This window comes from Chlamydotis macqueenii, chromosome 1, assembly GCF_036417535.1.
Source record: "Chlamydotis macqueenii isolate bChlMac1 chromosome 1, bChlMac1.mat, whole genome shotgun sequence".
NCBI classification, from domain to species: Eukaryota; Metazoa; Chordata; class Aves; order Otidiformes; family Otididae; genus Chlamydotis; species Chlamydotis macqueenii.
Genome location: NC_141556.1, coordinates 94,687,320 through 94,710,081, shown reverse-complemented (window position 1 = coordinate 94,710,081; position 22,762 = coordinate 94,687,320). Strand labels below are relative to the sequence as shown.

At 41.9% G+C, this 22,762-nt stretch overlaps 1 protein-coding gene across 2 annotated transcripts; it reads right to left on the bottom strand.

Annotated features, from left to right (window-relative positions):
- Positions 1 to 441: 441 nt before the first annotated feature.
- Positions 442 to 22,694, bottom strand: CEP97 (centrosomal protein 97). 2 transcript variants are annotated; one of them, XM_086762326.1, is made up of 11 exons: positions 22,460 to 22,694; positions 16,561 to 16,703; positions 15,092 to 15,250; positions 13,293 to 13,394; positions 12,609 to 12,722; positions 11,512 to 11,678; positions 10,100 to 10,264; positions 8,277 to 8,410; positions 7,012 to 7,759; positions 5,867 to 5,942; positions 442 to 2,128 (listed from the first exon to the last, which is right to left on the bottom strand). In XM_086762326.1, exons 1-11 carry the CDS (start codon positions 22,512 to 22,514, stop codon positions 1,391 to 1,393), a joined length of 2,601 nt encoding a protein of 866 aa, XP_086618452.1. In that variant the 5' UTR covers positions 22,515 to 22,694; the 3' UTR covers positions 442 to 1,390. The 2 variants fall into 2 exon arrangements, with proteins under 2 accessions (XP_086618452.1, XP_086618443.1); XM_086762317.1 differs by lacking the exon at positions 22,460 to 22,694 and adding an exon at positions 19,472 to 19,603.
- Positions 22,695 to 22,762: the final 68 nt, after the last annotated feature.

Below are 22,762 nucleotides of genomic sequence, written 5' to 3'. Positions count from 1 at the left end.
GAGAATTATAATATACATGGGTCTTTGTATCAGAGACGTTAGTATTAGCAAACTACTGAAACACTGGCCTTCCAGTACATATTGCAAAATGCAGTATTAGCAAACTGAACTGACCCCTTGAAGTCACAACATCAACTTTTATTTAGTTGATGATACTTTTTACAGTGTCCATCACAAATTGCCTGGCAAAATAGACTTCTCTTGCCACTTCTGTGGTACACTAAGATACCCGACCTTTTTCCATTAAAAAAAAACCAACATAGCAACAGCTGGGCAAGATACAAACCCTATTGCTTGCCCAGTGTTTAAGTGGAAAGCATAACCTAGGTAACAGCCCATTTGCCAACAGGGAAGAAATACGCCTGTTAATCCACATCTAATCAGAATGTCAAATACTGGACATACAGAGAAAAAAGCAAATAAATCAGAGATGTCAAGAAATAGTTTTAAGTCACAGCATTTGCTTTTATTACTTACACCTGTAGATAGAAGTAGTTGTGATCCAAACACACTAACATCTTGAAATTTATGCAGACTCAAATCCCACAACGACATTAGCATCCTTGTGGAGGCAAAAGATACGTCACTGAGTCTGCTGCTGTAACTCAGCAGTGCAGTCTTGGAAACTATGTTCCCAAATCACATGCCCTTAGGAAATTCTTATTTAGTAAAGGCTGCTACTGGTTCCACTTTGAGTCTTACCTGAGACAGCAGGGAAATTCAACCCCAGGGCAAACAAAGGTCAAAATTTGTTTGAAGCTCCCTAAGGTCTGAATGCTGTAAGTCCTTGTTTCAGTGTGTATGTAAATGACCTAATTCCTAGCCAGCAGCTTCAAGTAAACAACAAAAAGAAGTCACTGACTTGGACACTCATTTTATGGAATGAATCTTGGAAACATTGACCAAGAAATCTGAAAGGCAACTGCTTTTGTCTTTCTCATCAGGCTGTATCCATACATGGACACGTTGCCTATATTGACTGTGTTTTTCCCATATTGTTTCCTTCTCTTTGCAAACTAAGAACTCAATCCTGCTTTTTAGAAAAAAATTCCAAGACTTACTAATACATTCACCAAAGTTAATTTACAGCAAACATCCCATTCCCAACAGCCCCAATCTTCAGAATTAATTTAATGGAAGCGAGTTATTATGGTATTACTTTTATGTTTGAAAATAAAGTGCATAACGATTGCCACTGAGAACTTTGATGAATTCAGTTTAGCACAGTTAGTGTCAGTCCTCAGTAACACCAATAAAATATTAATTAAAACATAGATTGGTAACATGAGTCAAAATCTGAAACAGCACACATTAAAAATAAGCTTTGTATAAATGGCAAAGAGCAAAGGAAAGTGAAATGGAATCCCCAGTCCGTTGTGGAACTGAGCTACTATACAGCTATGCCAACATGCAGCATCTGAAATGAAGAATCGCAGTCTGTTTGCTTCCCTTCTACTATTCCTGAATTCAGTTTGCAGCTTTCTGGTGTCTGACTGATTTCATCTTGGGCAGGGGAAGATGTATCTTGAGGGAGATCTACAGAGACAGTGTCAGACGAAGAATCTTGGCTTTCCGCTGAAACAGCGATTTCTGGGCAGCTACCCTCTGTTTCATCAGTGCAATCTGTCCCTTCATCAGCGTCTTCCAGTTGCTGAACAGATTTCAAATACTGTTGTATTAGTCTGTTGTCCTGCTCGTCGCTAGAGCTTTCTCTACTTTGCTCACATTCTGCATGGCCATCCTCTACATCTGAGGAATAAGCTGAAAGAGAGTTGCCACACTGTTTTACAGTTTCCACTGAAAGAGAGCTCTCAGTTGCCTCTGTTAAACTCTTTTCAGACTCTGTTAAACTCTTTTCAGAGCTACACAAGTCACCGGCAAGCATCTGATCAGCCATGGAAGAATGAAAACCAGAATCTGGGAACTGCAACAAAGACTTCTCCTGAAGAACATCACTAGCTGGAACTAACCAAGCAGAACTAACAACTGGTGGGGTTTCTTGCTCAAGCGTGGATGACTGAATAGATGGTTCGGATGGACAGAGAGTACCGGCTGAAGGGATCCCAGGTTGGCAAGCGGCACGTAAATTTTGTGTCACTGAAAGCTGCCATTGTTGAAGGGATTTAACCTGTAAAGTATAGAGAGAATGTCACTATGAAATGCAATTAAGAAAGTACTTTGATTTCTAGAATATTTCTTGCAATCAGCAAAAAAACCTTTCGTATAAAATTTAAGACCAAGTGAACTAACAAAAGGTTTGTTCTACCTTCAGGGAAAATATGTTCTTCCTACTGTTAAATAATGGCTTTTAAACCTAGATGCCCAACATGACAGAGCACACAAGCCCATTCAAGTACCTAGAGAAAAAGGAATCTGCTCTTAAAAACAGAAAGGACGGAGAATCTTTATGATATAACTAACCCAGAGAGACAACATGGCAGGGCACAGGCAGTCCAGGAGGTTCCTGGAATGCGTGGATGACAACTTCCTCCTGCAGGCGATAGAGGAGCCGACAAGGAGGGGTGCCATGCTCGACCTTGTGCTCACCAACAGGGAGGGACTGGTCGGGGATGTGAAACTGAAGGACAGCCTTGGCTGCAGCGACCATGACATGGTGGAGTTCAAGATCCACGGGGCAGCAAGGAAACTACGTGGCAAGCTCTCTGCCCTAGACTTCAGGAAGGCGGACTTCGGCCTCTTCAGGGACCTGATGGGCCAAGTGCCATGGGAGGCGGCCCTGGAGGGAAGAGGGGCCCAGGAAAGTTGGTCTATAATCAAGGAGCACCTCCTCCAAGCTCAGCAGAGGTGCATCCCGATGAAAAACAAGTCGGGCAAAAAGGCCAGGAGGCCGGTGTGCATGAGCAAGGAGCTCCTGGACCAACTGAAAGTAAAAAAGGAAGCCTATAGAGGGTGGAAGTGGGGACAGGTAGCCTGGGAGGACTACAAAGAGGCTGTGCGAGTGGCCAGGGATAAGGTAAGGAAGGCCAAAGCCCTGGCAGAACTGAATCTGGCCAGGGATATAAAATGCAACAAGAAGAGCTTTTATAGGTACGTAGGGGACAAAAGAAAGTCCAGGGAAAATGTAGGCCCCCTCCAGAAGGGAACTGGTGTCCTGGTTACCCAAGACATGGAGAAGGCTGAGGTTCTCAATGACTTTTTTGCCTCAGTCTTCACCGACAAGAGTTCCTGTCCCATCACCCAAGCTGTAGAAGGTGCAAGCAGGGACTGCGAGAATGAAGAACTGCCCATTGTACTCGAAGAGCAGGTTCGGGATCATCTGAGGAACCTAAAGGTGCACAAGTCCATGGGACCTGATGAGATCCATCCGCAGGTCCTGAGGGAACTGGCAGATGAAGTTGCCAAGCCACTGGCTATCATATTTGAGAAGTCGTGGCGGTTTGGTGAGGTCCCCGATGACTGGAAGAGAGGGAACATAACCCCCATTTTTAAAAAGGGGAATAAGGAAGACCCAGGTAACTACAGGCTGGTCAGCCTCACCTCTGTGCCTGGCAAGGTCATGGAGCAGATTCTCCTGGAAACCATGCTAAGGCACATGGAGAGCAAGGAGGTGGCTGGTGACAGCCAACATGGCTTCACCAAGGGCAGATCGTGCCTGACCAATTTGGTGGCCTTCTATGACGGGGTGACGGCATCGGTGGACAAGGGATGAGCAACGGATATCATCTACCTGGACTTGTGCAAAGCTTTTGACACTGTCCCACGTGACATCCTTCTCTCTAAACTAGAGAGACATGGGTTTGATGGACGGAGCACTCGGTGGATAAGGAGTTGGCTGGATGGCTGCACTCAGAGAGTGGTGGTCAACGGCTCAATGTCCATGTGGAGACCGGTCACGAGTGGCGTCCCTCAGGGGTCCGTGCTGGGCCCAGCCCTGTTCAACATCTTTGTTGGTGACATGGACAGTGGGATGGAGTGCACCCTCAGCAAGTTCGCCGACGACACCAAGTTGTGTGGTGCCGTCGACACGCTGGAAGGGAGGTATGCCATCCAGAGGGACCTTGACAGGCTGGAGAGGTGGGCCCGTGCCAACCTCATGAAGTTCAACCAGGCCAAGTGCAAGGTCCTGCACCTGGGTCATGGCAATCCCAGGCACAAATACAGGCTGGGCAGAGAATGGATCGAGAGCAGCCCTGAGGAGAAGGACTTGGGAGTGCTGGTGGATGAGAAGCTTAACATGAGCAGGCAATGCGCCCTTGCGGCTCAGAAGGCCAACCGCATCCTGGGCTGCATCAAGAGGAGCGTGGCCAGCAGGTCGAGGGAGGTGATTCTGCCCCTTCTACTCTGCCCTGGTGAGACCCCACCTGGAGTACTGTGTCCAGTTCTGGAGCCCCCAGCACAAGAAGGACATGGACCAGTTGGAGAAGGTCCAGAGGAGGGCCACAAAGATGATAAAAGGGCTGGAGCACCTCTCTTATGAGGACAGGCTGAGAGAGTTGGGGCTGTTCAGCCTGGAGAAGAGGAGGCTCCGGGGAGACCTGATAGCAGTCTTCCAGTACCTCAAGGGGGCCTACAAGAAAGATGGGGAGAGGCTGTTTAGTAGGGCCTGTTGCGATAGGACAAGAGGTAATGGTTTTAAAATAGAGGGGGGTAGATTTAGATTAGAAATTAGGAAAAAACTTTTTATGATGCGAGTTATAGAACACTGGAACAGGTTGCCCAGAAAGGTGGTGGAGGCCCCATCCCTGGAAACGTTCAAGGCCAGGCTGGATGAGGCTCTGAGCAACCTGATCTAGTCAGGGATGTCCCTGCTCCTTGCAGGGGGGTTGGACTAGATGACCTTTGAAGGTCCCTTCCAACCCTAACCATTCTATGATTCTAACCCATGTTTAAGAAAACAATCTTATTGTTGAAAAAATAGCTTATCAGAAGATGTATGAATAACTTTCCTACTTTAGAAATGAGTTTCTCACAAGCAACATAGCTTGACACCATTTCATTTGCCCTGGGCACCCAGCAGTCACCATTCTTCACAGTTCTGCTACATTTATTTAGCTTCCCTTGCATTTTGTCCTCCTTCTCACACCAGGCTGTAATTTAGCCTTCTGTTACAAAACCAGTGTTACTGCATGTTGTGGTTTAACTCCAATCAGCAATTGAATACCACACAGCTGCTCACTCACCCTCCACCTCCCTAGCAGGGTGGGATAGAGAATTGGGAAGAAAGAAAAAGTCATGGGCTGAGATGAAAGGAAAGGAAGACAATGATAACAATAAAATATACAAAATGGACAATGCACAGTTTCTCACCACCCGATGACCTGACGACTGATACATCCTGTCCCAAGTGGCGATCACAAAAACAAAACTGAAAAAATTATCTCAAGCAGCAAGCAAAGGAGAAAGAGAGCGTGCTGCCATGCTGCCCACCAGTCAACCTCCGCTTATATACTGAGCATGATGTTGATAGTATGGAATACTCTTTGGCAAGTTTAGGTCAATTGTACTGGCTATACCCCCCCAGCTTCCTGCACCTGCACATTATCGAAATCTGGGAAGCTGGAACATGGCCTTGGCCTCTTTAGCAACAACTAATAGCATCAGTGTATTATCAATGTTCTTCCCATACCAAATCCCATAACTAAATCCAAAACGCAGCAGGTACTGAGAAGAAAACTAGCTCCATCCCAGCCAAAACCAGGACAATTGTGCTAACACTTCTGAATGTTATTTTTCCCCAGAATACCAGTATAGCAAACAACACAACAATCAAATTCTAAGAAGCCACTCACGTCATCACTGGTAAAAAAAATGAACCATATTGACTATCTCTTCAGGATCCACAGTATGAAATAATGCCTTTCAGATTCATATGCAAACAGAAAAATAGAGGACTAAAACCATTTACCTGGTTCCAAAGAAATCTCACAGCTTCCTCTTGTACAAGCCTCTGAATCTTATCTTCCTCTCTTTCTTTTCTTAGTCTGCAAGAACACACATCCAAACTTATGCAGCTTATGTTACTTATAAGTAACATTTGGGTAACAAGATTAACAAGAATACAGAAAAATGCCTACTTATATAACAGCACTCTTGAAGGATACAACAGAGCCTAACACTAAGACATTACTGCAGTCTGGCTTGTTATCAATACCCAGCTGCCAACTTCCAAGTTCCTTTTTCAGTTACATTAAGATTCTATTTCCTTTTGCTGCAGCACATTTAATGACTTGCTAATATTTTAAGTATCTTTTTGTAAACTGAACCTGAGCACTTCATTTTAAGTAGACGTGCTTCAAAAACCAAAATAGCGCTTCTTCACTTCAAATCATGCTCTCCCCAGCTGATACCACTTGGATGTAGGTATGATGCATAAGCACTGGGAGCTTCTAGAGGTTAACTGAGGGCTCAACCTGATTCACAGAATTTTTGTTCCTTGTGACAGTATAGGAAAAGAGCTTATGAGACCACCTGTTCCCAGGCTGATCCTGAAAGGTATTAACTAAATCCACAATTGATATCTTACAAATTGAAGACCTGTGATAATGATCTCCTCCAAACATAGATTCATAGGATCAAAAAATCCAGAAACAAGCACAGAATCATGTTTTAAAATTCTATCGTGCAAGGCAGAGAGAGAATTCTTTTTTTCATCAGTAACAGAGGAATGACTGTCAATATGGACAGTTAATTCACAGACTCTGATTTTTTTTTCCTTTTTTTTTTTTACTTGTTTCCTAGCAATTACACACTTAGCAATTTCTATTTTGGTTATGCAGTGAAACATGCAAGTCCTACTAACAGAGGAACACAAAAATGTATTCTAAATCAACCCACTCACAGAAGGCACTTGGAGAGTACAAACGGCTGTGTGCATACCTGTGCTTATCTTACAGGAATTGATCCTCTAATGTAATTACAGTTTTATATTACCGATGCTAGGTTCTGTGGTGAGTAGTTACATCAAGACCTATTTATACCTGTCCTGAAACATCCTGGAACGATGGTTATATTCATTCAGATTTGAAAATACACAGCATGACCTCAACTTACTTTTCTACTTCATCAGTTAAGCAAATTATGTGCTCCTGCATTCTGTTTAGTCGAATTTCATATCGCACTTCTTTGGCTCGGGGATGGTAGTTCCTCGTGTAAAATCCTCTCCAGCAGGCTTGAAGCTTGGTAGCTGCTTTAGCTTGCAGTTCAGCTGCACCTTGATCAAAAACAGCTAATGAATCAGAACTTTCTCCTGCCACCTGGTCAGGACAGAGACTTGTAACTCCTGATTCGGCACCTACTGAGGTGCTGGGGTGACTATGAAGAACTTGGTCGGCAGAGGATGCTGAACCACTGCCAGTATTGGCAGTCAGACTAGCTGTTACTGGATCAGGAGAAGGCAACAGCATATTCTCTTTGATATTCTCTTGAGTTTCCACACTTCCCACTGCTCTGATGGAGTGCTCTTTTGTAACACATGAAGCTTCTTGCTTGTTAGCTGTTTCTCCACTATGAACATCTCTCACACATTTGATCACCATATCATCATCTTCTAGGCCCAAACTGCTTCCATGTAGCTTCAGGTCTGAAGTAGGAGACACTGGAGACAATGCTGAAGCAACTGGCATGAAAGTAGATTCTGAGGACAAAAGGCTGCTGTTTAGTTTGTCTTCATCTGTCTGTATATCTTCAAGGTATAGCTCCTTGTGAAAACTTCTTTCAAGAAGAAAAGTGTTCTTTACTGCATAGGAATGATCATCGTTTGCACTTGGTCCAACCCAAGAATTCTTCTGGATGATGGGTTCTAGATAGGCAGAAAGCCATATTCAACAGTGTCATAGTATTTCAATAACATATCTTCTTTTAAGTCATAGAGATTCACAATTTGTTTTAGATAGTTAGAACCTGAGTGTGTAAGAAGATCTAAAATTCTAGTAATTATAAGCATTATTTCTACATAGCAATAAGGACAATAACTACTTATCATAGTAACATCCACAAACTTTGCAAATACTGAGTACAGTAAATTGCACAAACTGCCTCCCCCTGGAGAAGTTACACTTTATCAGACGGAACAGTCAAAGTAATAACTCTTTAGTTTATTGGATTGTGTTCTTCACCTAACAATCTTACTAGCATTTCAAGACATGAATAAACATGGAATGTATTTTTAGAAAACAAAGTGTAACTTCAGCTGAAAATCTTCAAAAATCAATAGAATAAAATCATAACAGATTGTTCTGAAGTTCTCTGCACAGTTATCTATGTTAAAAAAAAATAAATTCCACAGGTTAGATCACAGATGCAGATTAGCTTCTTACCACTTTCAAGAACTAGCTGTGATGGCTGGGCTGGACTGCTGTGTTCATAAGTAACTGGCAGGGTTTTGCTGGGAGTAGAAGATGTAGGTGGTCCTTCATTTTGGTTTTGATGCATCAGCTGCCTCTGGTGGAGCCTGAGCACAGAGTTCCAGCAGATTTTATATTTCTTGTAAATTTTTTTTTTGGTACAGAAGACATCTAAAATAAACTATCAACTACTTCAAAAGAAACAAGTGATCAAACCATTCTAAAACAAGAAGATAGTTATGCAGATCCCTACACCCACAAAACACTAACAGGACTACTCACAAAGTAGGGGATTGTACACACTGCTCCTGTTCCCCTTCTTCCTGCCCCTTTTTCGTTACATGTATAAAAAACCAAACCAAACCAAAACAGAAAAAATCCAACATGCAATTCTGACTACAGACTGAAAACCACAAAGTATTTTTACACACAAGGAACATATGCAGGCATTTTAAGTGTCTTCTGCAGGGCACATTATGCATGCATGCGTAGAGGAGTGTGAGGAATGGAAAGAGTGTCTTTTACATTTGAAGATGACTGAAATAAGGAAAGGGTACCCCCTAAAGGGGTAAAATCCTAATACAAATCTACAAACACTGTCACAAACCGAGAAAGTACACAGCTTCTTTCAGCCCAGCTAAATTCAAAGATTGGGAGGTAGAGGTCAGCAAGTCAAACTGCCTTAATCATAAATAGGGATTTTGGGAGACTGTTTTTTTTGTGAGGCTTTTTTTATTTGGTTTGGTTTTTTGGTTGCTTTTTAAAAAAAATTTTTCAAGAGTTATACTTTGCAAGCTGATTTCATGGATTTTCCCCAGAAACATCATGTCAATCTCAGAGCACTTAGCTGGAAATTCCAACATCAATACGCTTTTATTCTACCTTCTCCTCTGAAACGGCTCTAACATTTCTATAAATTCCTCCTGGAGATCAATCTACTCTGAGAAAGTATGCAGTACTTCTTCCAGATGCTCTCAAGTTTCCAGTCTTTTTGATTACATACCGCCCTTCTGCTTACCACAACACTTCTGTTACCCAACTTTCTACCCAGACTACGCCATCTATATAGCCTGCTCCTTGAGCTGAGTCTTCTGCCCCGATCTTTCTGCAAAAAAAAGTTTGTCAACAGGTCCTCAGGAATAGGGATAGTGGTATTGTTATGTTTTCTAGCTTTTAATCCCAATTAGTTCACCTTTTGATGGGAGGAAAGTGCACCACGGTAACTCTCCTGATCTGCTTACATAGACCTTAGCAAAATGGCTATGAGCAGGCTCTACAGAGGCCTCCCTGACAGACCTGTGGTGCCAGATGCAGAGATTATCAAGTGCATCACTGGAAACAGTGTCTCTCAAAGGACAATCTAAACTTTAAAACCAAGAAAGAACATGCTAACAGTACCACAATAGTCTTCATTTACTATTAGAACAAAAAAATAATCTAAGCTCCTTTTTGAGGTTTTCCTCATTCTCTCCATAGCAAAAAAAAATCCCAGTAGGTAGTTTATTTTAATCACAGTCCTAACACAAATAATCTTGAATGTCCTACAGAGCACAGACTGAAAAACATAGTGAATTTGCCCCTAGATGGCCCAACACATGGGAAAACACTCCTGCTGCTGCTGTCTTGCTTCTCATTCCCCTCTAGATAGATCTTGTACCTCCATTACTCTTCCCATTTCTAGTCCTCACTGTTGCTTTGACATTCTTAAAGGGAAATACTATACCTAACACATAACAAGACATACAGTTACGTTCTTAATTACATTCTCTAACAATAGAGAAATAAGAAGTTCTCACCTTTGTTTACTCAGTATTTTTTCCAGTTTGGCATCCTCTTCAGTCTGGAGCCCATAAGTAGACACAAGAGGACAAACAGTAGCCAAGTACTGGACCAGCTGAACATGCTGCCCAGGTCGATATGACCTTCCTTTACCTTGACTATAAAGCCATTCTGCTTTCAAACTGTTAGAAAGGGGGGAAAATGGTCACCATTCGTGCATGGCATAAAACTCCTAAGTCCCCTTTGATTACTCTTTTTCTAGTGAGTACCTAAAAGCTAGTCTACAGATCTAATCAAAACTTGGAACATGAGCTCAGAGAAACTGGGAATTTCATTACCAGAATAATGAATAAATTTTTCCCTCACATAAACATGGGTGAAAAAAAACACCTCTGAACAAAACTGTGCAGTCTCTGCTTTATCTGTGTGTACTCTTTGAGCACTGAAAACACACTTGTGACAATGAACTCACCAGCAAAGCTTTCACAGAAACAGAAAATTTCACACAAACATGCGGAATAGGCACAGAGAGCAAATCTTGCCAAAAGTATTCAACAATTGAAATAAGTTTTTAAATTAAATGCTCTTCCATCTGAGGATGTTTAATATATCTATATATAATAATAAAAATAATAATACAGTTAATACAGGAGAAGCTCCATTAGTCTTGAAAAAAAAATTTCACAATTCTTACAGGTGACTTTTTGGGAAAGTCATAATGAATCGGTTTACTTTTGACCAAAAAGGCAGCTTTTTACTTTAGTATTGGAGAAAAATGACACTAATGTCCTGGAATATGTTAGTGTATTGGACTAGAATGTGTTTATACCAGATAATATTTACACTTAGACTGTTCTAATGTCAAGAACTTTAAGAAGACATCTCTGCTGCCATACAGATATCACAGTGATGTAACAACCACAATGATACAGTAACAAGTGATTCGAGCAAAATAATATTTGACTAGTTGATATAAAAAGTGTCAAATCTAGAAATGCACATGCAAATCAGGCCCTTTATAAAAGGGCATGTTTGAGCTTCCCCCCAGACAATAGTTTTAATATCTGCTGATTGTCTTATTCTGCAAAGTCAAAGAAGCTGTAAACTTGGGTAACAGACCATCAATAAATTGCTATCACAGTTTTGCTTTGTAAAAGTGCTACTGTGAGTTGAGTAACAAAACAAAAGCTTAACTTTATACTTCTACTTAAATAAACTTGTGATCTTACATAATACTTCCTGTGTAACAGATGAAAAATTTAGCAAAAGCACCAATGTTAATCGGCCTGTACCTCTTGTATGGCCATTAGCAAGACAAACAGAATTTCAGATCATCAGCACTTTTCCAATTTTTAATTATATAAAACCACAATTTCAGTTTAGCCATACTTTACTTAATAATTTTAGAGATTTAATACTATTATGTCACCTTTCCTTCTGAGAAATCACATATCCATCAAGAACTTTAAGGTTCAGACACCAGCTGACAATATATGGCCTGTAGTCAAAGCCAGGAATAGAAGGCGTGGCCATCACACAAGGATTGTTCATAATTGACAACTGTTCCAACTGACGAAGAGAGGCCAGGAAAGAAACCTTGAGAAAAAAAACAAAAAAACCCCAAGTATTTGTTAACAGAACCTGTCAAATGCTTAAAGAACATACCATGTTTCTCCTAGTTAAATCTAGACACCTCACACACAACAACATAATTACAAATACATTGAAAATTACATTTGATTTTTGAACATGAACACCTTCAAAGGACTTTCTATCAACTGCTGCCATTTTCCCATTAATTCTCCTGTAGGTACTATAGCCTTCTCTGAAAAACCTGGGAATGATACTTTAGGTACAGAAAGGTATAGTACTTCTGTGATTCCAGTTCACTACAACAGGTGTTGAGATTCTGACGAAAGAAATGGCAATTCAAAAACCTGGAGAAACACTGTCCTCTTTTGAGGAGAAAGGTATAACCGAAATAAGATTTTTCTTCCAACATGGAAGTCCAACTGACAATTTTCACTGCTCAAACAAAACAATAAAGATAAAAATCACAGGTAGAATATTTGTTTCTCTTACATGGTGTTTGAGAAATAGATAAAGAAAAACATGAGCCCAAAAATGTTCAGTTGCAACAAGCACAATTCAAACCTCCGTTCTAAACACAGCAACTGCAGAAGCCCTCTGCAGCCGTTAATCAGCTCAGCTTTCAACCTTCAGACAATCAGGAAAAGCTGTCTATAAATTTAGTCCTCAAAGTATACTTCTGACATCCTTGAAAAATACAAAAATATAAAATAAAAAAGACAAAGTTTCTTTCAAGGTCAAATTTTAAAAGGCATCACCTAGTTTGTGCAGCTAATGCAAGTACAGTTATCAAATACAAACTCCTAAGAGTTATTTCTATCAACATGGGTTGTTTCAAAGAAGTGAGCCCATCTTCAGTCACATCCTCCAAAGAACTATCCAACTATCTGTTTTCAGTCTACCTAAAGATAAGGTGATATATCTTCTATATCTTACTTCATTTAAGTCTCTGATTTCATTTTCTGCCAAAGAAAAAACAGTCAGATTCGGAGGTAGGCAAACAGGTGCAGTGCGAAGTGAAGTTATAATATTTCCATGCAGCAACAGAGTCTATAAAACAAAAATACGGTGACAAAATGTAAGTTTGATCAAAACCATCACACGTTACGCTCAGGCAATATCTGCTCAATACACACAGAAGAACTGTAATTAATGCTTTCTGGTATCAAAAATAGTTTTGTTTATTCCAGAAAGGGAAAACTTGCTTTTATATTTTAGAGCAAAACCTTCTAATTTTAAAATACAGACCTGAAGTACAGTCACAGTTACAAAAAACGTATTTGGAAACTTTTTTTCTCTACAGTGTTCACACTGAAAGAGTTAACACTGTGTTTTGTTTTGATTCATGACATAAGAGAACCAAGAGCTATGAACAAGATTTCACCATGTTATCTTTATCAAAATCATTAGAGTGGTTATAGAAAAATCACTGCCTCAGTTTTTGCCATGTGAAAACAAGGAAAAGAATTCTTACGTGCTTCCCTCTAGAAATTATAGCGATTAATTAAAATGTTTTAAGAGCTAGTGTTTGAATAACGAATACTTTAAAAGGTAGCAATTTTCAAAGAAAATTTATTTATGAAAAGAATGTAACAAAACCAGAGATAAAATAGCATCTACCTTCAGCGACACAAGCTTGGAGAGATCGCCTAATTGAGCTATGTTGTTGTCTGACAAATCAAGATGCTGAAGAGATAGACAGGAATTGATTTGTTCAATGGCCTACAAAAATAAAGAAGTCAACTACTCACAGTAATTCTTTTCAGTCATTAAATAAAACCAAGTATCAATAATTACAAATTATTTTGAAAACTAAAAAAAAAATCAAAAGCCAACAACCTACCAGATAAGTAACCCAAAATGAAAACCATATTTTTACACAGTTTCATTTTAAAGATTATAATTATTTTTGTGACTATTTCCCAATTCCCATTACATTTTTGATATCAAACGTTTTATTTTATGCAAGTGAGCAGGAAGGTGGTTTGAGACAGCCAGCATGGCTTCACCAAGGGCAAGTCCTACCTGACCAACCTAGTGGCCCTTTATGACGGAGTGACTACACCAGTGGACAGGGTAAGAGCTATTGATGTTGTCTACCCAGACTTCTGTAAGGCCTTTGACACAGTCTTCCAAATTATTCTCTCTAAATTGGAGAGATATGGATTCGATCAGTGGACTGTTCAGTGGATGAGGAACTGGTTGGATGGTTGCATCCAGAGGGTAGCGGTCAAAAGCTCAATGTCCAGATGGAGGTCAGTAACAAGTGGTGTCACTCAAGTGTCTGTTACTGGGACCAGTACTATTTAACATCTTCATCAATGACATAGACGAGTGCACCCTCAGCAAGTTTGCAGATAACACCAAGCTGAGTGCTGCGATTGACGTGCCTAAGGGACAGGATGCCATTCAGAGGGACCTGGATAAGCTCAAGAAGTGGGCCAATGTGAACCTCATGAGGTTCAATAAGACCATGTGCAAAGTCCTGCACCTAGATCAGGGAACCTCCCCAGTATCAATACAGGCTAGGGGATGAAGGGATTGAGTGCAGCCCTGCCAAGAAAGACTTGGGAGTACCGGTTGATGAGAAGTTGGACATGAGCCGGCAATATGCACTTGCAGTCCAGAAGGCCAATTGTATCCTCGGCTGCTTCAAAAGAAGAGTGGCCAGCAGGTCGAGGGACATGATTCTCCCCCTCCACTCTACTCTCGTGAGACCCTACCTGGGGTACTGCGTCCAGCTCTGGTGCACTAGGCACAGGAAAGATGCACCAGTTCGAGAGGGTCCAGAGGAGGGCCACAAAGATGAGAGGGCTGGAGCACCTCTCCTATGAGGACAGGCTGAGAGAGTTGGGGCTGTTCAGCCTGGAGAAAAAAAGGCTCCGGGGAGACCTTATAGTGGCCTTCCAGTACCTAAGGGGGGCTTATAAGAAAGATGAGGACAAACTTTTTAGCAGGGCCTGTAATGATAGGACAAGGGGTAATGGTTTTAAACTAAGAGAGTAGATTTAAACTAGATAAAAGGAAGAAATTTTTTACAATGAGGGTGGTGAGACACACTGGAACAGGTTGCCCAGAGAGGTGGTGGATGCCCCATCCCTGGAAACATTCCAGGCCACGTTGGACGGGGCTCTGAGCAACCTGATCTAGTCGGGGATGTCCCTGCTCCTTGCAGGGGGGTTGGACTAGATGACCTTTAAAGGTCCATTCCAACCCAAGCCCTTCTATGATTCTATTATTTTTTTTTCCTAGAAATTTTTTGTCCAAAAGTTGCCCTCATCTATTTCATAAACCATTACACATAAAACTTCAACATTTGCTCCAATTAAAACCAGAAACATATTCAGATTTCTTTGCGGCATTTTCCAAATTTCTACAACACTAAATTCTGGAAAATGTATAAAGACTAAATACTTTACCTTAAGGTTATTTCCTGCCAAGTTCAGCCATTCCAGGTGCACCAGATCCTTCAGCCCTTCCACATACCCAATACTATTATGAGGCAAGTTTAGCACCCGGAGCTTAGTCAATTTTGCTACACCCATCATTCGCACCAAACGATTGTTGGCTACAGAGAGCTGCAGATTGACACACAAATGAAAGAAACAGCTTTAACTACTAAACTGTACAGACACAGTAGGCTTTTATTTTTAGTGGTTAAAAATCTAATCCAACAGGAACTTCTTAAATCTATGTATTCCATTTTCAAGCAAATAACACACACACAAAAAACTGCAAGAACCAGGAAATAAATTACTGATCAAACAGTCTTCACAACTCACTCTACAAACTGAAGAGGAAATATTCCTCCTAGCAATAGCTAAATAAAGGAGAATGAATAAGGAGTCATGTCATACAAAAATAAGATTTTAAAATCAGAATTTTCAAATCATTGTGCAAATTGTTGCACCATTTCTCGTGTAAAAATCATACCTACTGTTAAGAGGGCAGAGAATAAAATAGATTTCACGTGATTCTCAAAAAAGTCCTATGCTAATAGGACTGTAAATCACAAACTTTTTAAAAGGATGAATCCTGATTAGACATACACATTAATAACACAATCACCAAGCTGGCAGACTGGTGAAGATTTGTTGTAGCAACAAACCCCACCTCTCTTTTCTCAGCTTAGCTTGTCTCTAGAAGCTGTTAGGCGACTTCAAGTTTATCTGGAGGCATTTTCAGTGATAATCAAAATGGACTTGTACAGCTTTGCCCCAGAGAAATTAATACTCTGATTTTTGCAAGCACCATCCACAGGCTTAACATTGTTATCACTAATACCCTCAGAAAATTAAATGGACTGCTGCTAATATTAAAATTAAGGATAAGCACTAGCAACATCAGGGCCTATAGGAATTGATACGTTAACAAGACCACATAGATCCCTCTCACTTCACTTTTTTTTTTCCTCTTTCTATTTTAACCTAATCCACATGACTTTTCTTTCTTCTTGTAAATTGAGGCGATTAATCCTCTTCCTTTGCGAAGAGTTCTGCAACCTAAATGGAGGGGAGAGGCCTGTATGTATGTCTGCATGTTTACAAATACACAAGGTTTCAAAGCTCAAATATTCAAAAGCTAAGAAGTATCAAAATTTTGGGTTATCATTGACTTTTCTAAGTGTCCTTATGACATCCTCCTCAGGAGGATTTATTTAGTTCATTTTTAGTTACCTAGGTAACTAGCAAAACAGCCACTCCCTCTATCAGTTGTAGAGCTACACTGAAAACAAAGCTTTCTATTTTAGTTAGCCATCATTTATTTTCCTATGACAACAGTAACTGCTAACTAACTTCAATTACATGATATAGCTTAAAGCAGAAGCATTTTAATTAGCATCACAGCACCATACTTTCACAGCAAATTCAAGTCAAGTAACACTGACCTGCATCAGACTCCTGCATTTCTCCAAGTGTTCCAGTTTAATTATCTGGTTTTTGTCCAGAATCAGAGTGTGAGTATCAGCATCACAAGGTAAGGTTGGACCCAGTTTTTGCAATCCTTGACCTGACCAGTTGACTACCAAACCTTAGAAGAAAAAGGAGAAGGAAAAAAAGAAGTCTCAAAGTCAACACTTTATATATGAGAATACGTACCAAAAAATCAAAACGACATACACAGATTTGTTTTACAACAATGCATGCGGCTAATTTGCAAATACAAATTAAGTTTCTTTTCCATGTAAAATTGAAACAAATTACTTCAGACCAAACACAGAGTAACTGATCCAGATACTGGAAGATATGGATGCCAGACTCTGTCCCAGTGAAGAATTCTGCTGGAATTCTGGGAAAGTCAGTAACAGATCCTCTGAAGTGGGAAGCAGCACAAAATTTTGGTAGCTAAATTTAAAGGTGTGATCCTCAAAACTCCAAATTTCAAAAGCCCCTAGATTTTTAAGTTCTTCAAAGATTTCAAGTTTTAAGCAATTTGACAGCTACCTATCTATGTGTAGGCATTTGATCTAAATTCCTGCTTGTAGGCAAACCCAGAACATGCAGCTAGGTGTGACCTTGGAGAATGGAGCCCCCAAGGAAGTGCAGGAAAGAGAGATACTCAGGATAATCCTAAATGTGGCAAAAACAGGACTACTCGAAGAGAAATGTTTACGGCTTTATTAAGAGACAGTATGTCTCAGGATAAGATTGATGGTGTTCCGACTCTGCAGTTATGGAGAATGTATAAACCTAGTAAGAAGGTACAGAATTCCAAACCAAAAGATAAAGGGACAACTCAGCCTATGGCACCCTCTCTGGAACCCCAATGGGATTTCACATCTGCTTGCAGACGTATCCCACAAGTAGATCGGTTGTTCCAGGGGAGGTGGAGGATTGGGAACCGTACGCTGACTTGTATTCATGGAAAGAGACTAGGGAAATAGTCCACCATAATAAAGAAGGAAATGACGGCCAAGCTACCGTGGAGGACTGGCGACCCCATGTGGAGCTTCAGATATTTTGGAAAAACTGGTCCTCACAAATAGTAAGAGCCTTAATTGACACAGGAGCAGAGGCCTGTTTAATATATGGGAATCCTAAGAAATTTAAAGGACAACCTGTAATCATTACAGGTTTAGGAGGGAAACAAATTCAAGCAAATAGGCAAACACAAATAGAAATGAAAATAAGGAGCCTCCTGAAACGATGGTTCTCAGTCATGATTGTCCCCATTCATGAATACATAATAGGGACGGATATTTTGAGGAGACTGACTTTGAATCTCCTGGACAGTTGGTACCAGTTTGGAGTGAAAAAATCATATCAGTATTAATACAATCCTGGTAGGAAAAGTGGAAATACCTCCTGCACAGATCCCCGCTGCCACTAAACTAGCGACTATGAAACAATATGGAATTCCAGGAGAGCATGAGGAGATATCACAGAGAATTAAAGATATGTTTGAAACAGGAGTTTTAAAACCTGTATCTACTGCCTGGAATAATCCAGTGTGGCCAGTAAGGAAAGCGATGAGACCTTACTCATCTAGTAAGGTCTACTCTACTAGAGTAGACTATAGAGAGTTAAATAAATGCACTCCACCGCTGACAGCTGTGGTGACAGACAACGTTACTCTAATCAGAAAGATATAACAACATCCAGGAACCTGGCATGCAGTAACTGATTTGGCTAATGCTTTCTTTACAGTACCCATTGCCGAGGAGCAGCGGGATCAGTTTGCTTTTACCTGGCAAGGCAGACAGCACACCTTTACTCGTCTGCCTCAGGGGTGGATACACACCCCTCCCTACTATTTGTCACCGGATGGTGGCTGAGCATTTGGGCTCACTGACTTTACCAGCCACCACGCAGATAATATGTTACATTGACGATATGATGACATTATGATTCAAGGAAAAACTGAACAAGAGGTGCTGGATCAACTGGAATTGTTAATTCAGCATATGAGAAACTAAGGATGGGAATTTAATCCTACTAAAATTCAAGGACCATCTTAGACAGTAAAATGTTTAGGAATTCAGTGGCACTGTGGGCATCGGGAAATACTACCCAAACCTCGACAGAAAACTTTAGACTTCGTAGTATCATGTAATAAGAATGAGGTGCAAAGATTTATTGAATTGTTTGGTTTTTAGAGACAACACATTCCGCATTTAGGACAAATATTAACCCTGTTATATAATGTAATGAAGAAAAAAAAATTAAGTGTTGTATATGAGAATAACTAGATGGTATCGAATCTTGTTTTACAGATCCTGCACTAAACTTACCCATTTACTGCAACAGTCCATTTAGGAGAGGATACTCCACATGTGACTGGATATGAAGACTGATGTGAACACTGATTGGTTTTCATGGATGGAAAAGGACACATTGACAATGAAACTCCTGTTGACATTACTAATTTTACGTTACCATTGTAATCAGAACATGGGTTGGGGAAACAGGTTTTTACTTTTATGAGCAGAAATAGCAAACTCATTCAATGTCGGCAACTGTTGGGTGTGTGGAAGCCCAGGAGGATTTGAAGATTGGCCTTGGCTAGCCCTACCGGTACAACCTAAATGGTGGGTTAGCAATTTGAGCACAGTTCATGCTGGAATGGAATTTTGGACCAAAGATGGCGATCCTTGGTGACTTCGTTTTCCTGAAAAAGGCATTTATTGCCTAAATAGGACAAAAGAAAGGGGAGGTATATGTAGAAGCATCTGCAAATGAACTCTCTCACCAGGAATTGATTGTTCACATTACGATACATCAAAGCGTGAAGGACCGCAGAGAACCAGTAACAGCAATTCCCAGTGGGCACGGCAACATCAAAATGGAACTCGAACTTACTTTCAAGAAGCCGGGGGGACCATGGGTTAAACGCATACTTTTCTTTCTCCTTTGTGCAACTGTTGGGTTGATTTTTATTCCGTGATTGATTCCTTGTTTTAGGCAATCGATTAAGCATGTTTTAAAGGGAATGCAAATGGTAGCTATGATTGATGAACAAAAATTGATAGAGGGGTGGAGGGCAATGCCTATGCCCCTGATCTAAAATCCATAATACAATTTTAATATCACATTTAAATTGTATAAATAAGTGAATCATACCTAATATTGTAATATCGGACATTAATAAGAATTATTCAGGATAGGAGTCTTCCATGGGTCAAAGGACCGAATGAAGTGACTGGACCTGACTAACAGGCCTGAGAAAGAGTTGACCCATGGATGATCCATATCCCTCTGCTATGCTCAGCAGGATTGTGTTGTTTTAATTATAACTTCTTCAGTATACACAGAGCGAGAGAAAGTATATCATAAGAATGGATAACAACTCTTTGGCCTGCTGTATGAAAAAAAACAGAAAATAGGCAAAAGAGAAGCGTTACATCACAGCAACTCCCTTCTTTCCTCTTTTGAGCTCTGGCCAAGCTCTAGTGGGGATGGGGGGCACCGGGATAAGTGAAACCAGATGATTCCACATTTTAGAATAATGAACGTTGTTTATTTAGCACTGTAAAAGGCTGGACCCTCTTGCAGCGATTTTGGAGACCTCACCTACGAGTGGATGCACTGCATAGGACCTCCCAATTGCCGGGACAGGCTCTCCAAATCCTCACTGCAAGCGGGGCTCCCCAGCAACTGTGGATCTGAATGATGGTAACATATTAATAGGGCAATTGGTGATGTATCTTTCTTAATCACTGTAGTTATTTTCATGTAGTAATGATTAGATGCATTGCCTTTAAATGCTATTACTGTTAATCTGTTGATAATCACTACCAATCCTTTATTACCTTCTCTACTTGAATCAATCAAGTGATACTTAATTTTGTGGAGTATTTTGGTATTTGAATCTTCTGTGCTGATCATGCTCTGAGGTAAAACAGTACCCACAGTGACTCTTGCTAATAATAATATTCATACATTAAGCCTCTGCTGTGTGTTTTACATGCATGCACCATTCTTCTGCTACTCTCTGCTCAGTAAATCCTGCCGCCTTTTTCAGCGGCTCGTTCCACAATAGCGTTCTTACCCTAACATGTACCACATGTTAGCATTCCTACAGTTTGCAGGCTTTTAGGGTTTAGTTATGCCAGGGATGGAGACAAACATTTTTGGTGTACCATTTTGTCAACTAGAGAATACGCTTTTCTAAGAAGCATCTCTGATGACATTTATTACATTTCCATTGCTTCTCAAATCCACACCCACCTGAAGAGCCCTGAAGAGCAGCAATGCAGAAGAGCCAGCAGTACCAGAAATAGTAACACTCTTGTCTTTGCACATTCAGGGAGAAGGTACCGCATGTTTCTCACTTAAATAGTCACTTCTGCAACTACTTGGTCAATTTAACCAAACAGAGAAATTTTGCATCTTCCCTTTTATCCAAGGGCTGGTTATGAAAATTCACGACTGGCCCATGGCGACTGAGGATAGAGGCTAGGACCTGCAGTACAGAATTACAAGAGTAATCCTTTTATTCATGCACATGAGGTGTCCCATTCAAACTGAGGCACCTGGAATGTGGTTTTACATGTGATTCTTATACCTTTCAAGCATTTGGGTACAACATGATTCACCTAACTGCTACTTAATACACACACACATGCTACCATTTGCAAAGAAACGATATTTCTATGGTGTCATCATCCACCTGCTTCTCTATTGATCTAGACACCTGTGAAGTCAGCCTTGCTACAGTTACTTATCTATGATGCCAGACAACGGTGAGGGGGGGAGGTTCGTAGAGGTGTTAGCACCAGCATCCTAGCTCCTCTATCTCAGTTGTTCGGGGGTATCCTTTATGGGCAGCTTTAAGACTCAGAGAAGCAAAGATCCCATTTCAAGGGGGTCTGTCCTTCTCCTCCTTGTGACAAACTTTAGGTTGCTTGCTTAAGCATGACTACTCAGTATACAGCATGAATTATGCATATATATATATATCTTAAGAAAGTTAATATGATTTCATATTATAAAGACTCACTGGTATAACACTTCAGGAATGAGATTTTCCTAATGGGCTCTCAATACCCTGGAAATGTTTCAGAATTGCTGATTACTGGGTTGGGCAGCTGTGTACATTAACAGACCTCTGAAACTCGCAGTTTTTGCTCAGGCCTCTGCTCACTCACTGAGCCCTTAAGCCTTCAGAGCCAGACTTGCATTATTTTAACACACGGCCCTTCCAGACAGAGGCGGGAAGCAAGAAACAGCACCCTCGGCGGAGGCGCTGTCTCCCGAGACCCCTCTGCCCTCCACTGTAGGAAAAATGGCTTCACGTCAACTCCTGGCCTACCGCCTACGAGGCTGCGGGCACATCCCTCCTGAGGGGCCCGGGCCTCAGCAGGACGACAGCCACTCTCCGCGTCCCCTGCCCACGTCCAGAGCCAAACCCGCTGCTGGGCGGCGACCCCCACGCCTCAGGACAGCCTGCCCGACTGCGAGAAGCCCCGCCGACGCCGGTCCCCTCGCCCCGCGCTGCCCTAACCGCTTCCAGCCCCGCCTGGGGACCTCAGGGGCTGGCCGTGAGCGGGGAGAGGGGAGCGGCTAAGCCACCCCCTCACCCCCGAAAGGACGGGGCGCGCCCGCGCCCCGGCAGCCGAGCCTCCACGGAGCCCTACACCGCCGGTCGCAAGGTCTTTCGGGACTCGTAGTTCAAACTCCGCGCTCGCACCAAAGGCAGGGCCCTGCCCGCACTACAGCCCCCATGGTGCGCCGCGCGGCCCGGCCGCCCCACAGCACACAACGGAGACCCAAACAAACCTTCACCGGCATGCCGCAGCCCGGCCCCGCAGCCCTCCGTAGGCTCGCTGCTTCCGATGTTCCCCTTACCGGCTCCAGCCGGCGAAACGGCCTCCGTCCTCGCCACGACCCCCGTCGCCGCCATGCTTCCCGCTTGCCAACGCCGCCAGGCAACCGAGCGTCGGGCGCCGATTGGCTGCCTTGCTCCGCGAGGGGGAAAATAGTCTCTTTTATTCCCGGTAGGACGGACTATCCTGTGTGTAAAGCCGCCCGGCGGGAGTTTAACCGAAGAGTGGAGAACCCGTCCAGCGATACCGCTCCCGCAGGTACCCCCGCCCGCCTCTCCACCCGCGGACGCGCTGCCCGCCCCGCTCCCCTTCCCTCCCGTCAGGC